Source organism: Epinephelus moara, chromosome 4, assembly GCF_006386435.1.
Source record: "Epinephelus moara isolate mb chromosome 4, YSFRI_EMoa_1.0, whole genome shotgun sequence".
NCBI lineage: Eukaryota > Metazoa > Chordata > Actinopteri > Perciformes > Serranidae > Epinephelus > Epinephelus moara.
This window is the reverse complement of record NC_065509.1, coordinates 19,752,439-19,769,843: the sequence shown is the minus strand read 5'-3', so window position 1 is coordinate 19,769,843 and position 17,405 is coordinate 19,752,439. Positions and strand designations below refer to the sequence as shown.

General features: G+C 40.8%; 1 protein-coding gene across 3 annotated transcripts; it reads right to left on the bottom strand.

Moving 5' to 3' along the window:
• Positions 1-700: 700 nt before the first annotated feature.
• On the bottom strand, positions 701-4,639 carry LOC126389323 (T-cell immunoglobulin and mucin domain-containing protein 4-like). 3 transcript variants are annotated; one of them, XM_050042952.1, is made up of 6 exons: positions 4,379-4,639; positions 3,872-4,210; positions 3,741-3,797; positions 3,496-3,542; positions 1,424-1,517; positions 701-1,304 (listed from the first exon to the last, which is right to left on the bottom strand). In XM_050042952.1, the coding sequence occupies exons 1-6, from the start codon at positions 4,419-4,421 to the stop codon at positions 1,228-1,230; spliced, it is 657 nt and encodes a 218-aa protein (XP_049898909.1). In that variant the 5' UTR covers positions 4,422-4,639; the 3' UTR covers positions 701-1,227. The 3 variants fall into 3 exon arrangements, with proteins under 3 accessions (XP_049898909.1, XP_049898911.1, XP_049898910.1); XM_050042954.1 differs by lacking the exon at positions 1,424-1,517; XM_050042953.1 differs by lacking the exon at positions 3,741-3,797.
• Positions 4,640-17,405: the final 12,766 nt, after the last annotated feature.

Sequence of the window (17,405 nt, the reverse complement as noted above, 5' to 3'; positions counted from 1 at the left end):
TCTTTTGATCACTTGGTCCAACTACTACAATCTAGAAATACAAGTAAGTGAGTATTGTGATTTTCCCCTTTCATTAACTTCAGTTAAATGCGATTTAATATCATTTACACAACATTACAGCTGTTAAGTGTAGTTGTGCAGATCCAAGGAGATTTATATTGAGGTAGAGGTCATTACATTTATTTAATTTTGCTCATAGAGGGTAACATAATGAACTCTAAGACGCAAAAAAGTAGATGCCTGTAAAGGGGAAAGTTGCATAAAGTGACAACAATTTAAAAAACGACACAAAAACAACACACCCAAAATATAAAGTTGCCATAAACACAGTCACACTTTCATTTGACTTAATTTGCCACAACAAAAATTCAAAGAAAATGAATGGGTTTGAATGACTCCTCACATAATATTAATAGGCAAGTTGGCAAGGCAAGTTTATTTGTATAGCACAATTCAACACAAGGTAATTCAATACTAATACTAATTAAAAAAAACCTTATTACAAGGAGGTATAACAGAAAGAGAAAGACTAAATGTCTGTCACCTCACTGAGAGAATTGAAAAACAATTTTACTGTGAAACTGAGCTGTCAATCACTTTCATCATAAACAGATACAAAGGTGGCCGAAATGTTTTTCATGTGGACCTGAAAGTTAAGAGTGAGGTGGATTTAGCATTTTCATAAAACAAAACACAAACTGTCTGTCCATAATGTCTTTTTTATTTTACAAAGTTATTCAACCACTTTTAAATCTACAATTCATACATTAAATCCAACCATTACAGTAAAAAAAAAATTAAAATAAACATTTGATTGATTCACAGTAAATGTACAGTGCATTCACAGTAGAATCTTCTTTAACATTTTGATAATGACACACTGAGTCCAGTAGGTGGCATTGTGTACACAAGTATGAACCGTCCACAAGCTTTTCAGAGCTGCGACATCAACTTTGCCATGAAAAACAGACAGAAAAATAGAAGCAAATTAATTAATCTGCAGGATATTTTTGCATCTGCTCAGACGCACATGACACACATTTGCCTTTTTCGGAGCTATCTGAGAATAGTGGGACCCTGTAAGCTGCTTTACTGGGTTCAAAAGGTTTCTCAATAAAGCTGAGGAGGTGGATAGAGTCAGCACACGGCAAGACACATTCAGCTAGCAGTGCCTTCTTCACTCATATGTCCTCATTATGTTGACCAGCACTCCATCATAGGGGCAATTCATAACACTTCGTAAATGTTCTCAGCAGTTGAGGCGTTGAGATGTTGAAGTGTCGTCTTGGGCAGAAATCTTCTCCCTGGTTGATAAAAAAACGCACACAAATGATATTTTTGGCTCAACAGGAACCCACTTTTAATGTGTAAAATTAATCTGAATGGCACATGAGTCACAAACTATAATCCATTCCTCACTTACAGTAAACAAAGACGAGGATTATGATTGCGCCCAAGAAGAAAATAATTGCAGCCCTGCTGATGTTTTCCACTTGCAGGAAGGCTTTGAATTTTTCCTGCAATGAAAATGAACCTTATCATGAAGGACTGGGTCAACTATAATTGGCACATACTTTAAAATATGCACCAAAAATATGCAGATTAATAAAAATATCTTTCATATTAAAAACTATGATATAGCTTTCTAACTTCCCGCCTTAACCACAACACATAAAGCTGGATTCTTTGTCAATAAAAACAAATTGTAAGGCCACACACATGACGTTTCTAATCATGATTCCAGTCCCGAAGAGGGCCAGATGTGCCGGCACATTATTTATTTTTGATAACCAAACAGTGTTGGGGAAGCAACTTTGACACCAATTACTTCACACAGGAAGAAGATGAACTACAGCAAAGCTACCCCTGGGGTCAAAATGATCTGTATGACAAATGTACATGTGATACGAAGTTATAGCAAAATATAATACAAAAAAACCCACATACTAGCAACAAATGCCACTCAATTGAGTTTATTGCTTAAGGCCCCAGTTATTCACAGGTTATAAGGCAAAAAAATCAAATATCCCACTATTGATGGGAAAATGCAGGAATGTCAGCTTTGGGTTTGTATACAACGTCCATCAGTCTGACACCTGCTTTGAGAACCTATAAGATGGGGGTATTACACTGAGCAGGATTACTCAGTTAGCAGGTAACTTCTAAAATAGCATGCAGCAACTTCTCTGAATTTTGTTAATAAACAGCAATAATAAATACTTCTAACTAATTGACACCTGTCATATTTGAGTTTAGTTTTACAATTCATGATGAGTTCATTGCCTGGCTTTGCCTTCATAGCGGTCAGGATCAAAGAAAAAGGGGGGTCAAAAGGGATTCACATACACTTATACTCATACATGCATACATACACATACAATATATGAAATATATACGTATATACATAAATCATATCAATGTTATTCTCTAATATATGTCTCTTGTTTGAGATTGTGTTGACATGTGTGGACTATAATGTTTAAGTTTTCAAAACTGTTGATTTGTATGGACTACAATGTTAAATGTATGTTCTCAAAAGTGTTTTGTGTGGATTATAATGATTAATGTATGTTTTCGAAAGTGTTGATTTGTGTGGACTATAATGTTTGTTTTCGAAAGTGCTGATTTCTGTAGACCATAATGTTTGTTTTCAAAAGTGTTGATTTGTGTGCACTGTAATGATTAATGTATGTTTTTGAAAGTGCTGATTTCTGTAGACCATAATGTTTTGTGTTTCCAAAACTGTTACTTTGTGTGGACTATACTGATTAATGTTCGTGTTAGATAGTGTTGATTCGTGTGGACTACAATGTTAAATGTATGTTTTCAAAAGCGTGTTGTTACTCCATACGTCTTTTGTTTGCTATTTGTGTTGACCATCATGTTTAATGTGTTTTCAAAAGTGTTACTTTGTTTGGACTATAATTTTTAATATATGTTCTCAAAAGTGTTTTGTGTGGACTATAATGTTTAATGTACGTTTTAGAAAGTGTTGATTTGTGTAGACTCCTTTTTTCCCTTTAATGGCCCCAATTTTTTTTGTCATTTCAGTAGTTAACTATACAAACATCGCAAAAAAATAATTGAACTATACTTGAATCATTATGCAAAATATGAATGCCGTTGAACTACCAGCAGGCTTGTTCAGAGTGTAGTTAAACGACTGGCTTAATTACATGTATTTCACTGCTCCCCAACACTGCATTAGAGTTATGGGTGTACGGCTGTTCTTATTTAAAGTCTATTTGCAAGCAAACACCTCCTTATGTTATCTGTACATGTTTTGTTAGTGCTTCATTATTTCTTCTAAAGCACCTCAGGCACAAAAGTCTTCCTGTGTTGCGAAAATGTATAATTATCTGTATATAATTTGTACTGTGAATATGTTATGTATCGGAATCAGACACTTTATTGATCTCTGGGGGAAAGTTGTATTTAACAAAGTGAAAATAAACAATACATTTCCTCATTTTTGAAAGAAAAAAAGTGCCATACCTCAGTTGATGTATCTACATTATTTGGAGCAGATGTTGTCAATGTGTCTGTAAGGAGTTGAAAGCATCAGTTACTACCATGAATAAAATAAAGTTTATGCTTAAATTTAAATACGGTGAACTAAGTTGTGTTTAATCGCTGAATACAAAACCTTGCCAATAAAACAGCTGCTTAAGGACATTTAGATTTGCAAAAAATATATTTAACATCATTCAGTTATTACTGTAACAGGTGATTTTACTAACCCTGTCTTCCATCAGTAGTCAGTGTCCAGTCCTGGGTAACAAGTTGTTCCACAGGAGCTGGCAGACATGAAATACCATAAGGCTCGATAATAGAGATCATAATTAACCTGGAGAATTTTCAAGAGCATTACCTTCCTCCAAGACAAGTTCTGTGTTGATCTTTTTATCATTGAGCCATCCTGGGATCTCAATCCTGCAGCCGTACACACCGGCATCACTCCACTGAGCATCCAGGATGGTCAGCGACACATCTCCATCTGCCACCCTGCCCAGCAGCTGGTATCTGGGGGACTCCCTGAAAACCACAACCCCATCCCCTGAGGAGAGGATGGTGTTGGAGCATTTGGACATGGGCACCATCCCTTGTCCCCAGCAGAAACCCAGGACGCCGTGAGTTTGGGAGTCGTAACTACAGGGCAAAGTGACATTGTGCCCAAAGAAGCCAATGACTTTGAGGGTGCTGGCTGACACTGTGGAGGACAGCAAGTGATCACACTAGATGACATGACTGCAGTTGTAATTAATAAATGTGAAGCCCTCGAATGCATTTACACTGGCAGGCACACACATCACCACTCTTACACTGACAAGCACACTACAAATGCAAGAAAACAAAACAGCGCAGAATATCGACTCACCTTGGGTCAAGATGGAGAGGAAAAAATAACAAAGACCACGCATGTGTGTAGGCTATTGTATAACTATGTCCCAAAGTGAGGATAAGATGCATTTCTACCCCCCCACACACACTCTGCAAAAAAAAAGGATCTGGCACTAAAGTATCAACTTCCTTTTCTGAAAAACAGGAAGGAAATCAATACTAGCCATGTCTACATTGCGAATACTCACATCTTATCTGCTGTAACAAACTACATCTAAGTCTATCATTGTCCATAGTCCATATATCTCTATCAGCTATCACCAAAAACAAGTTAAAAATGTTTGACACAAAACATGCAATGCCACATTTACTCAGTGAGGGAAGTTTAAAAAAAGCCAGAGGAAGATGACACGCATTTAACAGAGGAAACACTGTGGTTAAGTGTCATACACTGACACAAGCACTTCTTAAGAACCCTTTTTTTATTTCTTTGTAGGTCATGTGGTCTGTGAGCACAATCGATGAGGTCACTCTTGGCTTTTGGGTCCCTTTGCACTGCTTGCTGTGCACAGACATTTCTACATTTAAGTCTCTAATTTTCCACATGGGTCATTAAAGTTCATCTTATCTTCAGCAGTAATAGCAGTAACTGCTGATAATAATTGAAGCACAGTGAAGATTGTCGTTGTAATTTGGCTGTGATGAGTTGTTTTGGTGAGGCTTCTCTCTGATGGCAATGGAGGAGAGTTTTTGAAGTCCTCATGCTGTCCCTTGGAGGATTTTCAGTTTTTGTAAGATGTTTTTACAATGACTCAGTGTAGCAGTTTCATCAACACCTGTCTGGTTAAGAGTTTTCGCTTTACTGTAGTTTCCATCACAAAATGGCTTAACCTCATTTTACCAAGCCCCATCTGACTTCGAACCACACACTCCTGTTTTTCCTCTCCATCCAGTGTTTAAAATAACCATCTCTACCCATTTGCTATCCTCTGAGTGAAAATAATACCCGTAACCAAATCCTATTAGGTTTAAGAGACTCTTCAAAGTGACTAATAAACTTGAAATGATCCTTTTTATTAGTTTAGACCCTGATTATACAATAGTACCGCAGTGTTGTTTCTTTTTTGTTATATTGTAGAATAAAGCTCTTTATCGGCCAGTTTATTTCTAATGGAACAATCTAAATTAACAGTCTGTGAACAGAGGGCTGTAACAGGAAGCAAGGTTAGTGGGTTAGTGAGGTACATTGAGTCCGAAGCCAGAGTTCTCTTTGTCACGAAGGTGGCAACCTGGCTAGATCGCCATGCCAACTTATGCTGCACAACTAACCCGGTCAAGACCCGGATTTGTTCCAAGTTTCGGCTTGCAGTCGGCTAAAAAGTTCCCTTCATTAAAGAGCGACAGGCAGCAACAGGCAGAGGAACATGTCCGAATCCAGCTAAAGGTAAACACAGACGTTCATTTCTCCTTTCTGTTATGTTGTCGGATAATTTTAACTAACGATCCGAGCCTATCTGTGTGAAAAAAAATGCACTTTTAGTGGACGTATTTTGACGTTGTTTGACGCTGTCCCAGTGCCCTATTATTTAATATAGCGCACGCTCACGGGCTGCAGGCAGGTCAGCCCAAGCTTCGTACTGGAGAAATGTCAAATATTGAACATCCTATCACTCATTTAGACAAAAGTAGATTGGAAAATAGGGCCCAGGTTGAAAAAAACATTAGTTCCCGTTTAAAGTTTGCTGCAGGACGTGCGGTAGTAAAATAAATATTAACTTGAGAAGTCACACAATTAGCAACAGTATTGCTTTTTACTGTAATACTTTATAAAGATTCTTCAAAGGCGGGAGTAGGTAGTACGTAATCAATCAACTTGATTCATTGTATGGGAACGCGCAAACAAGCTGAAGAAGAAAGCCTGAGTTAACTGAGCAAGTTCATAATCACCTTTTTGGTAGCCATTATCTCTGACTGAGGTTTAGGATTTGTCGAGACAGCTAAGGCATAGAAAGTCTGGCTTGGTTGAGTGTACAGACCTCTTATTCTACTGTCGCCCTGTGGTAGAACATGTATTTGGCAAACATGACCTTCACAGGCATGCCGATACATTTAATGGCTGCCTCTAAAATCACAAGCAGTAAAGTGACGAATCAGTCAGGTTTTGAATGTAAGGTCAAACGCACCATTGAGGGTTCCAGTTAGTGTCTGCGGGTGCCTGTGTGTATATGCATGGCCAGACGTCTGTGTGTATGCTCAAAGGACATTGTTATATGACCATTACTAATGGAAAGAAAGAGCCAGTGTGTGTATATGAGGACCGGGCCTAAGAAAAATATTTTGTCTTTGCCGGCCTTTATCTGCCCTCTGCTCACCTCTGGCAGGCCCGTCTCCACCTCCACTTGTCATCACTGTCAACCACCATTGAGTTGCTATAGAGCTCCATAGATCACTGTCCTCCCACAATCACGTCCTGCGTCACTTCTCTGTCTCATTTCTCTTAGCTCTGACTCTATTCTCGGATTGTTCCAGACTAACAACAAACACGATGAAACTGAAACTTTTGTATGGACTGCATGTGGTGGGAGAAGACTTTAAAAAGCTAAATTTTAGTACCATTTTTAAAATTAAACAGTAGCTATGATAGAAAGCAGCTGAACTCATAAAACAACTTATCAAGTGTAACTCTGTGGTAGTATTTATTTTCTTTGAAATATCATAAATAAGTGCCTGCAGTACAACAGGGGCTATAAGCTCACTGCTCCCGCCATAAAACTTCTAGTAGTGTGCTCAAACTTTGCAAGAGGAGTCTTGTTTACTTTAACTTCCTGTTTAGGTTCATACTGGAGCCATTGTCAATCTGCTGTACAGATAAAGGTTTAAAAATGGCCATTTGAGCTGAATAACTGCTCTGGTTCAAAGCCAAAGTGCCATCACCGAGAAATCTATGGCTGGGCAACTTTTGCTGATGTCCAATAAAAACCAGGAGCAAACAGAAAAGGAGAAGTGCGACGACAGAGGTCAGAGTCTGTGGCATTTTTAGAAGTTGTGAAGGAGGCTGGTAGCTGCTGCCTGGTCAGCTCCATTTCCAGAGGAACTGAAGCGCAGAGACACTGACCTCTTGAAATGTAAATTAAGTGAAGATTAGTACACTAATAAAATATGTACATCACAGCTTCACTCTTTGTCAGTTTGAAGTTTTCTAAGTCAATCTATCACAGCGAGCGGACGACAGAAAACATTGATTTGCAATATTGCTGACACCAGAGGTTCCACTGTTAACTTTGGAGCAAACATGCTGAGCTGTCCAAAAGCTCCTCGGTCAGATGATCTCTACTCCCTAAATGTGTTTGCCTGATGAGACACAAACCATCTGCTGGAGGGGAAATGAGATGACGCATCCCTGAGGATGCTTCTGTCAATACTGCCCCCCATCATTCCATTATATCCAAAAGCACATTTAACATGTTTACCACGCTGCACATCAAGGTAACTTATACAAACTTTAAAAGGGAAAAAGTAAGTTTAATGCACCTCCTTAGGTGTGCATGTGTCTGTACATGTGCTTGTCCATATATAAGAAGGTCACTGAGCATTACTAAGGATAAAGAGCACACTGTATGCAGGAGAAGTTGGTTTAAAATAACGGCAGGAGACGGGCTGCACTGCAAACTCATTGTGAGGTACTGCAAAAATCACTGTGACATGTTATTATTTATGTATTCCACATCTGATGCCCTGAGAAAGACCCCTTGGTTGCTGTGTTGAACAAATATTTTGGCATGTCAGGTTTTGTTTACCCTCTGCTCACCTCCTGCGACAGTTGTTTTTGCCTCCACCTGTCAACACTATCAGTTAAATAACATAAAAAGGCCACCACTGAGCTCCTAAAGTAAATATTAGCTTCATAATATTGCAGTCATCCTCGCAATATTGAGCCAAGGCCCTTTTAAACAATTTACTTCTCTGCCATCTCAAGGTGTGTATATATATAGTTGTGTGATAAGGGATTAAAGCCATAGGCTGCATAAAAATGATAGATGTAGCCACCATGACGTCACCCGCTGGTTTTGAAGCATCCAGTTTGGCATTTTGGGGGTTTTTGGAGCCAGACATGACCATATTTGGACGAGAGGGTGAAACTGAGGAGAAGTGAGGAGTGGATCTGACTCACAGACTGTGGTGACACCTTGTAGGCAACCTTTCATTCGAAGCGGCCACACCCTTAATTATGCGTAACATAAAGTCTTAATAACATTTCGCTATACAGACCAAATATGTTTTTTGTGTCAGGCTGTAAACATGTTTATATCCACTGTTAAGTTGGGTATTTTAACATGGGGGTCTGTGAGGATTGTCTCCCTTCTGGAGCCAGCCTCAAGTGGCCGTTCAAGGAACTGCAGTTTTTGGTACTTGCATGTTGGCTTTATTTTTCAGCCCCTGAGCCCCTGTCAATTGAGATATCAGCTGTTCATCTGATTGCCTTGCTGCTTAAGTGCATTAATGCTGCAGTTATGAGCATTCTCCACCTCCCCATCACTGGCAAGTCTTTATCTCAGCAGAGTCCCCAGCCTCTAACACCACCAGTGTCTGGACAGGGGTTTATCTTGCTGCTGCTCAATGCAGACGCCCCTTGATTACAAAATTTCCCTGTAGAGTCTAAGTCTCTCTGTTTAATCATCATTCCATAACATCTGGTAATCTGTGCACGCAATTATCTTTACTTCATTCACCCGTCTCTTCTGATTGACATTATGCATGGACATATGACATGTTTTGTTGTTTAATTTGAAGGACTTGTAACTACACGTAGAGGCTATGGCAGCTACAGCGATACCACATGGAGACAACAAGAACTATGATTGGTCAGCAGGGCTCCTTGTGTTGCCAGTAAAGATTGTTGAGTTTGCAGAAAACACGAAGCACACTGACAAAAGAGTCAGTAGTATTTTTCAGAAACACACAAAGGCATCGACAATGCTAACTGCTCACCATGATCCCCACCCTTTGTCATCATGAATGACACAATGAAAATACAACTGCACAGAACAGTCATATTCAGTAATGAGATAATTCAAACATTCGCGCCATCGCTCGCATCACAATATAGGTACAATATAATGAAAAGCACAACACAGTAAGATCATGTTCAACAGATTTGTCCAAGGTTGCTGTGGCGCCTTGATCGGGTGCAAAACTGTACCTCAGAAACCTAAGCTATCTCAGGTGGAACTAACCCGCTACGTCAAGTATGAATCAAGCTTTAAACCCCACAAAATCTCTCTATAAATCCATGAAATCACCACAAGATAATGGGTTTTTATTTAAACTCACTTTTCTGTGAAAGTGATGAAAAGCCTAAGCATGTCGTTTTATTATAATATTCTTGGTTTTGTCACTTTTCTCAAACATAAATTAGACTCAAGTGAGTGTAAATATAATAGACGGGATATAGAGTAGGTTCCTTTGTTATCAGTCACTCTCTTTCATCCAGTCCATTTATTCCTTATTTCATCTACAGGAACATACTCTAATCTGTGTCTCCGTGTGTGTGTGTGTGTGTGTGTGTGTGCAAGTCATGCATGATGGATTTATGGCTGCTGCTCCCGGCGACTGTGGAGCCCCGGCCCTTTCCCCACTTCGTACTTCCCACCCTCAGCCCTCCTGGGAGTGTGTCTCAATGTCCCCCCTCCTCTCCCCTATTAATATCCCACTAGGGAGACCAGAGCTCATGGGGAGTTTGGGAGCGGAAACGCCTCCAAGTACTCCTGGAAGACACAGAGCTGGGTGAGGGCGAGGAAAACAAAGAGCGGGGGAGATTAAGGCGAGTGGGGAGCGAATTTCGGTCTGAATGTGTGAAAGAGGATTAGAAAACATGTGGGAGGAAAGGAAAGAGGATGGAAGTGAGAGAAGGGGGAGTTGAAGTTAAAAATGCTGGCACAGGACGTGATGTTAAGATGTGTCCCAGATAGACACACCTTACACTAACCAGTACAGTTGCCTGTGTGATTATCAGGAAAACAAACAGTATTCACGCCGTCTTCTTTTAAAGGATGTAAAGTTAATCAATGTAATTTTACTCCGAACATTCCCAGTGTATCCTTTTCTTTTTCCTCCCACCCACAGTGTGTTGGGACACTGCCATGATAAATCCCGTCTCGGTTACTCATTGCAGCATCGTTATGGGAGATATGGTTTCAAGCTGTGTTTTCCCACAAACAATCTTTTCTGGATCAATGACTTACCACTTGACGATGCTTGTAGTCATCTGAGTTGTGTATTTTTTGTCAGAACGTGGCCTAAAAATGGGCATGAGAAAGGTAGGATGCTGAGACCGTGACTCCGTGCCTACCCAGTATGAGGAAGAGAGCCACTGCTGGACATGCAGATACTTAGCCAACAGCATTCTCATGAGTTCAGTCTCCTTAGGCACAATCGAAGGGGAAAAATGTGCAAACATAAACATGCCCTTAAAGGAAAGATGATTAGGGATGTACAGAAGAGAAGAAGTTCTCCTGACCCTAGGCTCCAACTCTTTCTCTCCGCTGGGAAACAAAGTCCTCTTTTCATTTCTCACATGGCCCGGCCACCCCTGCTACTAACACAGGACAGAGAGATGCTGAGAAAACCATGCGAGGACATGAGCAGGGGACCAGTATGGGAAAGATTATCCTGGAGCACAAAGTCCCCTAGTGGTAGTGATTTAAAAAGTTTGGAATTTTTAGTTTTTACAGGTTCAGGATTCATTTTATAGGTTTGGTTTAAAGGTTTTAATTCCACCCATTTATGTCAGCTGTAAGCTCAAAACAGGAATACAAACTTACACAATCAGGGGCAAATAAGTTAAGCAAGCGCAGGCTAGAGGTTTAGGTCTTGTTGGCTAAACCCCTGCGGTGTATATCAGTGTGTTTTTTCCTGTCGGTGCATCCGACCAGACAGAGCAGCCACAATAATGTGAATCAATCCAAGGCCACGAGTCCTCGGCACTAAACACAGCCAGAGTCAAGGTTCATGAGAAAATTTGTGCTCTATCTGTGCGCAAGTGTTCACACACAGACATTCTTCCTTGCTGTTGTAATGCATATGCCGCAAGTTTTAAAGTCTCTTGAACAAGCACCACAACATGAAAATATAAACAAGTCAGATGCAAAGTGCGGTTATAAAGCTAAAAATGATGATGATGATGATGATGATGATGCAGGTATTCCATGGTACAACTCATGCAGACAACGAAGCATACACAGCAAATAAGTGTACTGAATATGAGTGCAACTTGTCCTTGTCTACTTGAATTGTAGTGCAGTAATCAGTGAGAAAGCACATAACACAACTGTTCTTGATAAATAAATAAAACTCTCTGAGGAAAAGAATAATAACAGCAAAGCTTGCTCTATTTCATATTGACAGAGAAGTATCTTGACACTTTGATTCAAACACAATCAATGCAAATAATCTCAATGACAACAACAATCGGTAGAGAAACAAAATAAAGGCTTGAAGCTAACCTCCCTCCAAAATAAGACATCGTATCCTCCATGAATTCTTATGCAAACATTACTTTTGGTAGTCAGATTTACAAAACCACAGCTGAAAGGTCCTTCGATACAGTGGTGTACTGGAATACGGGGACAAATCCATGTGGGCGACTGCATTGGTGGGCTGGTGGACCATCTATAAAAGTCTATAAAGGTTTAACTAGCCATCCGGCCCTGTCTGCTTCTTTATCGGTCCTGTCTGTGTGTCTGCATGAGAGTGAGCTGTGTGCATGCGTGTTCCAGGATTAAGCTCACTGGCCAGTCACAACCAAGTTAATTAAGCTTGTGCTTATATCATAGGCTCTGCTGTTTGGCTAAACTGAAAAAATATCAAATATGTCGATCTACTGGGATTTTGACGCACAATCATCTCTAGGGTTTACAGAGGACGGTTTGAAAAAGAGGAAATATCCAGTAAGCGGCAGTTCTCTGGGTGAAAATGCCTTGTTGATGCCAGAGGTCAGAGGAGAATTGCCAGACTGGTTCAAGATGATAGAAAGGCAACAGTAACTCAAATAACCACTGGTTACAACCAAGGTCTACAGAAGACCATCTCTGAACCAACAACACATCCAACCTTGAAGCAGATGGGCTACAGCAGCAGAAGACCACACCAGGTGCCACTGCTGTCAGCTAACAACAGGAAACTGAGGCTCCAGTTCAGGCTCACCAAAACTGGACAATAGAAGATTGGAAAAACATTGCCTGGTCTGATGAGTCGGGATTTCTGCTGCGACATTCAGATGGTAGGGTCAGAATTTGGCGTAAACAACATGAAAGCATGGATCCATCCTGCCTTGTATCAACGGTTCAGGCTGGTGGTGGTGGTGTAATGGTGTGGGGGATATTTTCTTGGCACACTTTGGGCCCCTTAGTACCAACTGAGCATGGTTTAAACACCACAGCCTACCTGAGTATTGTTGCTGACCGTGTCCATCCCTTTATGACCACAGTGTACCCATCTTCTGATGGCTACTTCCAGCAGGATAACGCACCATGTCACAAAGCTCAAATCATCTCAAACTGGTTTCTTGAACATGACAATGAGTTCACTGTACTCCAATGGCCTCCACAGTCACCAGATCTCAGTCCAATACAGCACCTTTGGGATGTGGTGGAACGGGTGATTCACATCATGGATGTGCAGCTGACAAATCTGCAGCAACTGTGTGATGCTATCATGTCAATATGGACCAAAATCTCTGAGGAATGTTTCCAGCACCTTGTTGAATCTATGCCACCAAGAATCAAGGCAGTACTGAAGGTAAAAGGGGGTCCAACCTGGTACTAGCAAGGTGTACCTAATAAAGTGGCCAGTGAGTGTACGTTAGTTCATATGTAGGCAATCATGACTAGGGTGTAGTCTATATAACAGATCATTTTACCTGTTAGTCTTAAAGACCTGGCGGACAAAACGTCATCTGAATAAAGAGAAATGCATATGGAGCCACAGTGTGCAAAACCTTTCATCATCATTGCATTTAATTTAGAACATCCTTTCGTTTATTGTCAGTAAAAAAGAATTAGTAAGACTCTAAGTTTTTATTTTGTACTGTACATGTAATCAACCCTCACTGACCTGAGCCCCCACCCTGAAAAATAGTAAACCCTTATTATTTGGACGTAATCAGTACAGGTCAGCTGTCCATTTGCTTGCTAGCAATTATCCTGCTGGCAAAAAGCTTGCTATAGCAGTAGTGTCCAAGACGTTCTGTGCATGTATGAATGAATCTTTAACATCCAATCTTCAAACTGCACACACTACTGTTGTAAACACGTGGCCACTGAGCTATTAAGGCCCTGACACACCAAGCTGACGGTCGGTGAGTCAGGCCGTCGGTGAGTGTCTGTCGGCCTAGTTTTTGTGGTGTGTCCCGCACCATTGGCACTTTGGCGTTGGCGGCGGTGGCTTTTTGCCCGATTGAGCATGTTGAAACGGCGGCGGAGCTAGTCGGTGAGAGAGATCACTCTGATTGGCTGTTTTATTTCCTCACCCCTGTAGCGAGTGAATCTGCCTGTAGTGAAACTGGGGCTAACCGGTGCTTCCTCCTCAGGCTCCACTTCACTCAGCTGCCTGACAGATTCTTTGCTTCTTCCCTGAATAACAAACCGGAGCTAGCTGGGAGCGGCTAGCGGAGCGTTAGCCGCAGCATGACCGGAGGGAAGCACAGCCAGTTAGCCTCCGCTAGCTTCCCAGCTAGCCCCGGCTCTCTGTTAGAATCCAAACGGAGAGCCGGGGCTAGCTGGGAGCAACACTGAGCCCCAGTTTGTTATTCAGGTTAAAGTGGGAAGAAGCAGCGGGTTTATCGGGCAGCTGAGTGAAGTGGAGCCTGCGGAGGAAACACCGGGACCATCTGGATGTAATAGTCCGTGGAGGGGCTGCGGTGCTCGGCTGCACAGATAGGAAACCCCTCTGTTGTCAGGATGCATCACTCTCTCACTCCACTCTCTCTCACGCAGGCGCAGAACATACATGCTACTTGGCTGTCAGATGTAGTCCGTGTAGTGTGTTCAAATGCAACTGACACAGGGCAATGTGAAGCAACGTAGACGACGCAACAGTTGGCTTTCGTCGCCATTAGTTCTTTGATGTCGGTTTGGTGTGTCAGCACCTTTAGCCTTATAAACCAGCGCTCATAATTTTATGCTGATCAGTCTGAACCACCAATATACTGAACATACATCTGACCTGAAGATGGTCAGAATCACAACCACAGCATGAACAGTGATGCATTCACTGATATATACACTTCAATGCATTTGAACGGTAACGTGATCTTGCAGCTTAAGAGAAAAAGTGAAAAAATCTACACAGTCAGTGACTGTGATCTTTGAGCAGAACTGACTGAACAATTTCAATCAACAGGCATAATTAATTGCAAAAATTAATTACAAACTAAGTTCCTAACTGACTGATCAAAGTCTGTCCTTTTTAATATTCACATGCAGCTACTGGCTAAGAAAGAAGCAGAAAGCAACAGTCCAATCAATTGATACATGACAAAGAGAAAGCTTCTCTTCTTGCTATTGTTCTAGCCAGTTCTCAATCATTCAGACCAGACCAGTGGGAGTAAAGCGCGCTCAATAGAATCTTGAGTCATTGCTAAAGAAAAAGGTTGGGCTGATTAAACACTGCTCTTTTTTCAAGTCCGACACATGGACAGAATGTTACTGGAAATACCTGCCTGAAACATAGATCAGCAGGGTCGAACACTAGTCCGACACTACAGTGGGAGGCTTGAAAAGAGCTGCAGGACACAATTTACAACTTGTCGGAGGTTAAAATCCAGGCTCATTCGAAAAGGTATTTAAACAGAAAGTGATGTTTCTGTGGGTTTTTTTCAGATAAATATTAGGATAAGACATCTCACAGTGATTTAAACGGCTCTAAAACATTGCCACTGTTTAATGTTATGTCAGTTCTCACATCACAGCGGGTATTCCTGCTGCATCAAAGTCAGAATGAAAGACTGAATCTGTACTCAGAGCAATTTACACACTCGAGGCATTTCAGGAATTTTCACACACATCTTCTTCAAGTCGCCCTGTCTACAGAGTACATCATCCATCTTCCGCAAATGAGCCCTGTATATTGGATTCATATGGAGAGCCTAAACAAAGACGGGAAGGAAACACACTGTCTGCACGGACGGACACAATGAGGGGCTGGAGGAGAGGGCCAAGAGTCCGAGGAAAAAAAACTCACCTGAAAGGGCAAAGGTGACATTCCAGACACTAAATACAAGGGCTTCAATGTGAAGTACATTTCAGGTTGATTCATAATTAGTTTCCAATAACATGTTACTCACCAAATCATTTTGGGAAAATTTGGGGTGCACAGTTTTACAATGTGGAGTTGTTTAAGGCAAGAAAAACAAGCAGTCAGACGATCAGACATACTTTAAACAATCCCCAGTTAATGCAGTTATATAAGGCACTCATTTGGAAGTGAAAACAGAAATGTACACATCTAAAATGTCCATTAAAATGATTCACTGCATCATAAAAATGTGTGCAAAAAATGTGTAGTGTAGCTTGGCAGGATCTAGCAAACATTTACGAGAGACAGTATGGCATATAATTTTAAAATTTATGTTTTGGGGTGTTAAAGGTCATCCTTTCTTCATTCTTCCTTTGAAAAAGCAGCTGACAAAACAATCTTACCTAAAAGCTCATTAAGCAGCTGTCCTGAGGGTTTCTGTCACACCACATGATCTTCATCAGCAGATGATGATCAGCAGTGATGGAGATGTAGAATCTCAAATTTCCAGGTTGCCAACATGGACATGAAAATGCTTGAAGTGCCCAGTGTAAATGGGAAATGTGAACATCTACAAACATCTACATCTGGCAAACTGATGAAGATCTTGGGGCATGAAAGTATTACAGTCAATTGACCTTAAGTTGAGATTATTTTGTCTTTTTTTATAGTATTGTGATAGAATGGTAACTTTTATGAAAATAACCATATCCACACAGTAGCACATAAGACAGACAGTGCTGGGAAGGTTACTTTTAAAATGTAATTGGTTACAGATTACTAGTTACCCTGTAAAAAATGCAATAAATTAATGTACATAAGTGTGTACTTGTGTTGCACTCAAATGTGTCCCAGTAACTTATGACCCACATTGAATGATATATTCAGAGTGAATGATATATTCTAAAAATGAAGTATCTGAATGTAACTCCTTTGCAGTCACCTACATTTTGATAAGTAACTGTAATCTCATTACATATGTTTCCTCAGTAATTTATTTTGTAATTTTATTAATTATTGTAATGTAACTCCATACATGTAAGTAGTTACTCCCCAACACTGGAGACAGAAAATCCATGTATCCATTTTCTGAGACCCCTTATCCTATTAAAGCAGGATTTATACTTTGGGCGCAGGCTCTGCGTCGATGTAGAGTCTACACCATACCCTACACCATAGCCTGGCCTGCACCTCCCCATTGCGGCAATGCAGAACTCCTGTCTATTTTTGGAAGCTGAAACCATTTCCCTCAGTGGAAACAAAGCTTTTACTTAATTTAATTTCACAGATAAGAAACAATAAATTGTGAAGACAATAAAGCCTCCACAAAAATAGCATTTTAAGTCTTGTGTGTGATTTATCCTGGCTTCATAGGAGTAGAGGAAATCTCCACTATTCACTAGGCTAATTTATACAATGTGAAATACCAAAGACTGGTGATAAGGCGGCAGGAGCTCAGTCTTGGGTTGGGAACCGGAGGGTCGCCTGCTCAAGTCCCCATCCGGACAAAAATATGGAGCGTGGACTGGTGGCTGGAGAGGTGCCAGTTCACCTCCTGGGCACTGCCAAGGTGCCCTTGAGCAAGGCACCGAACCCCCCAACTGCTCTGAGCGTCTGTCATGGGCAGCCCCACTCTGACATCTCTCCACTTAGTGCATGTACAGGTCCTGTTTGTGCATGTGTGTGTTTGGACCTGTGTGTAATTGACAACAGAGTGAAAAAAAAAAGAATTTTTATAAAGTATATAAAATAAATATATATATATATATATA

Excerpts from the sequence above, each read along its gene's own strand:
- LOC126389323 (XM_050042952.1), bottom strand. The coding sequence starts at position 4,421 with ATGCGTGGTCTTTGTTATTTTTTCCTCTCCATCTTGACCCAAG. Across the intron at positions 4,211-4,378 it reads CCTCTCCATCTTGACCCAAG|TGTCAGCCAGCACCCTCAAA; the intron begins GTGAGTCGATAT and ends TGTCCTCCACAG. Across the intron at positions 1,518-3,495 it reads ATGTAGATACATCAACTGAG|GAAAAATTCAAAGCCTTCCT; the intron begins GTATGGCACTTT and ends TTTTCATTGCAG.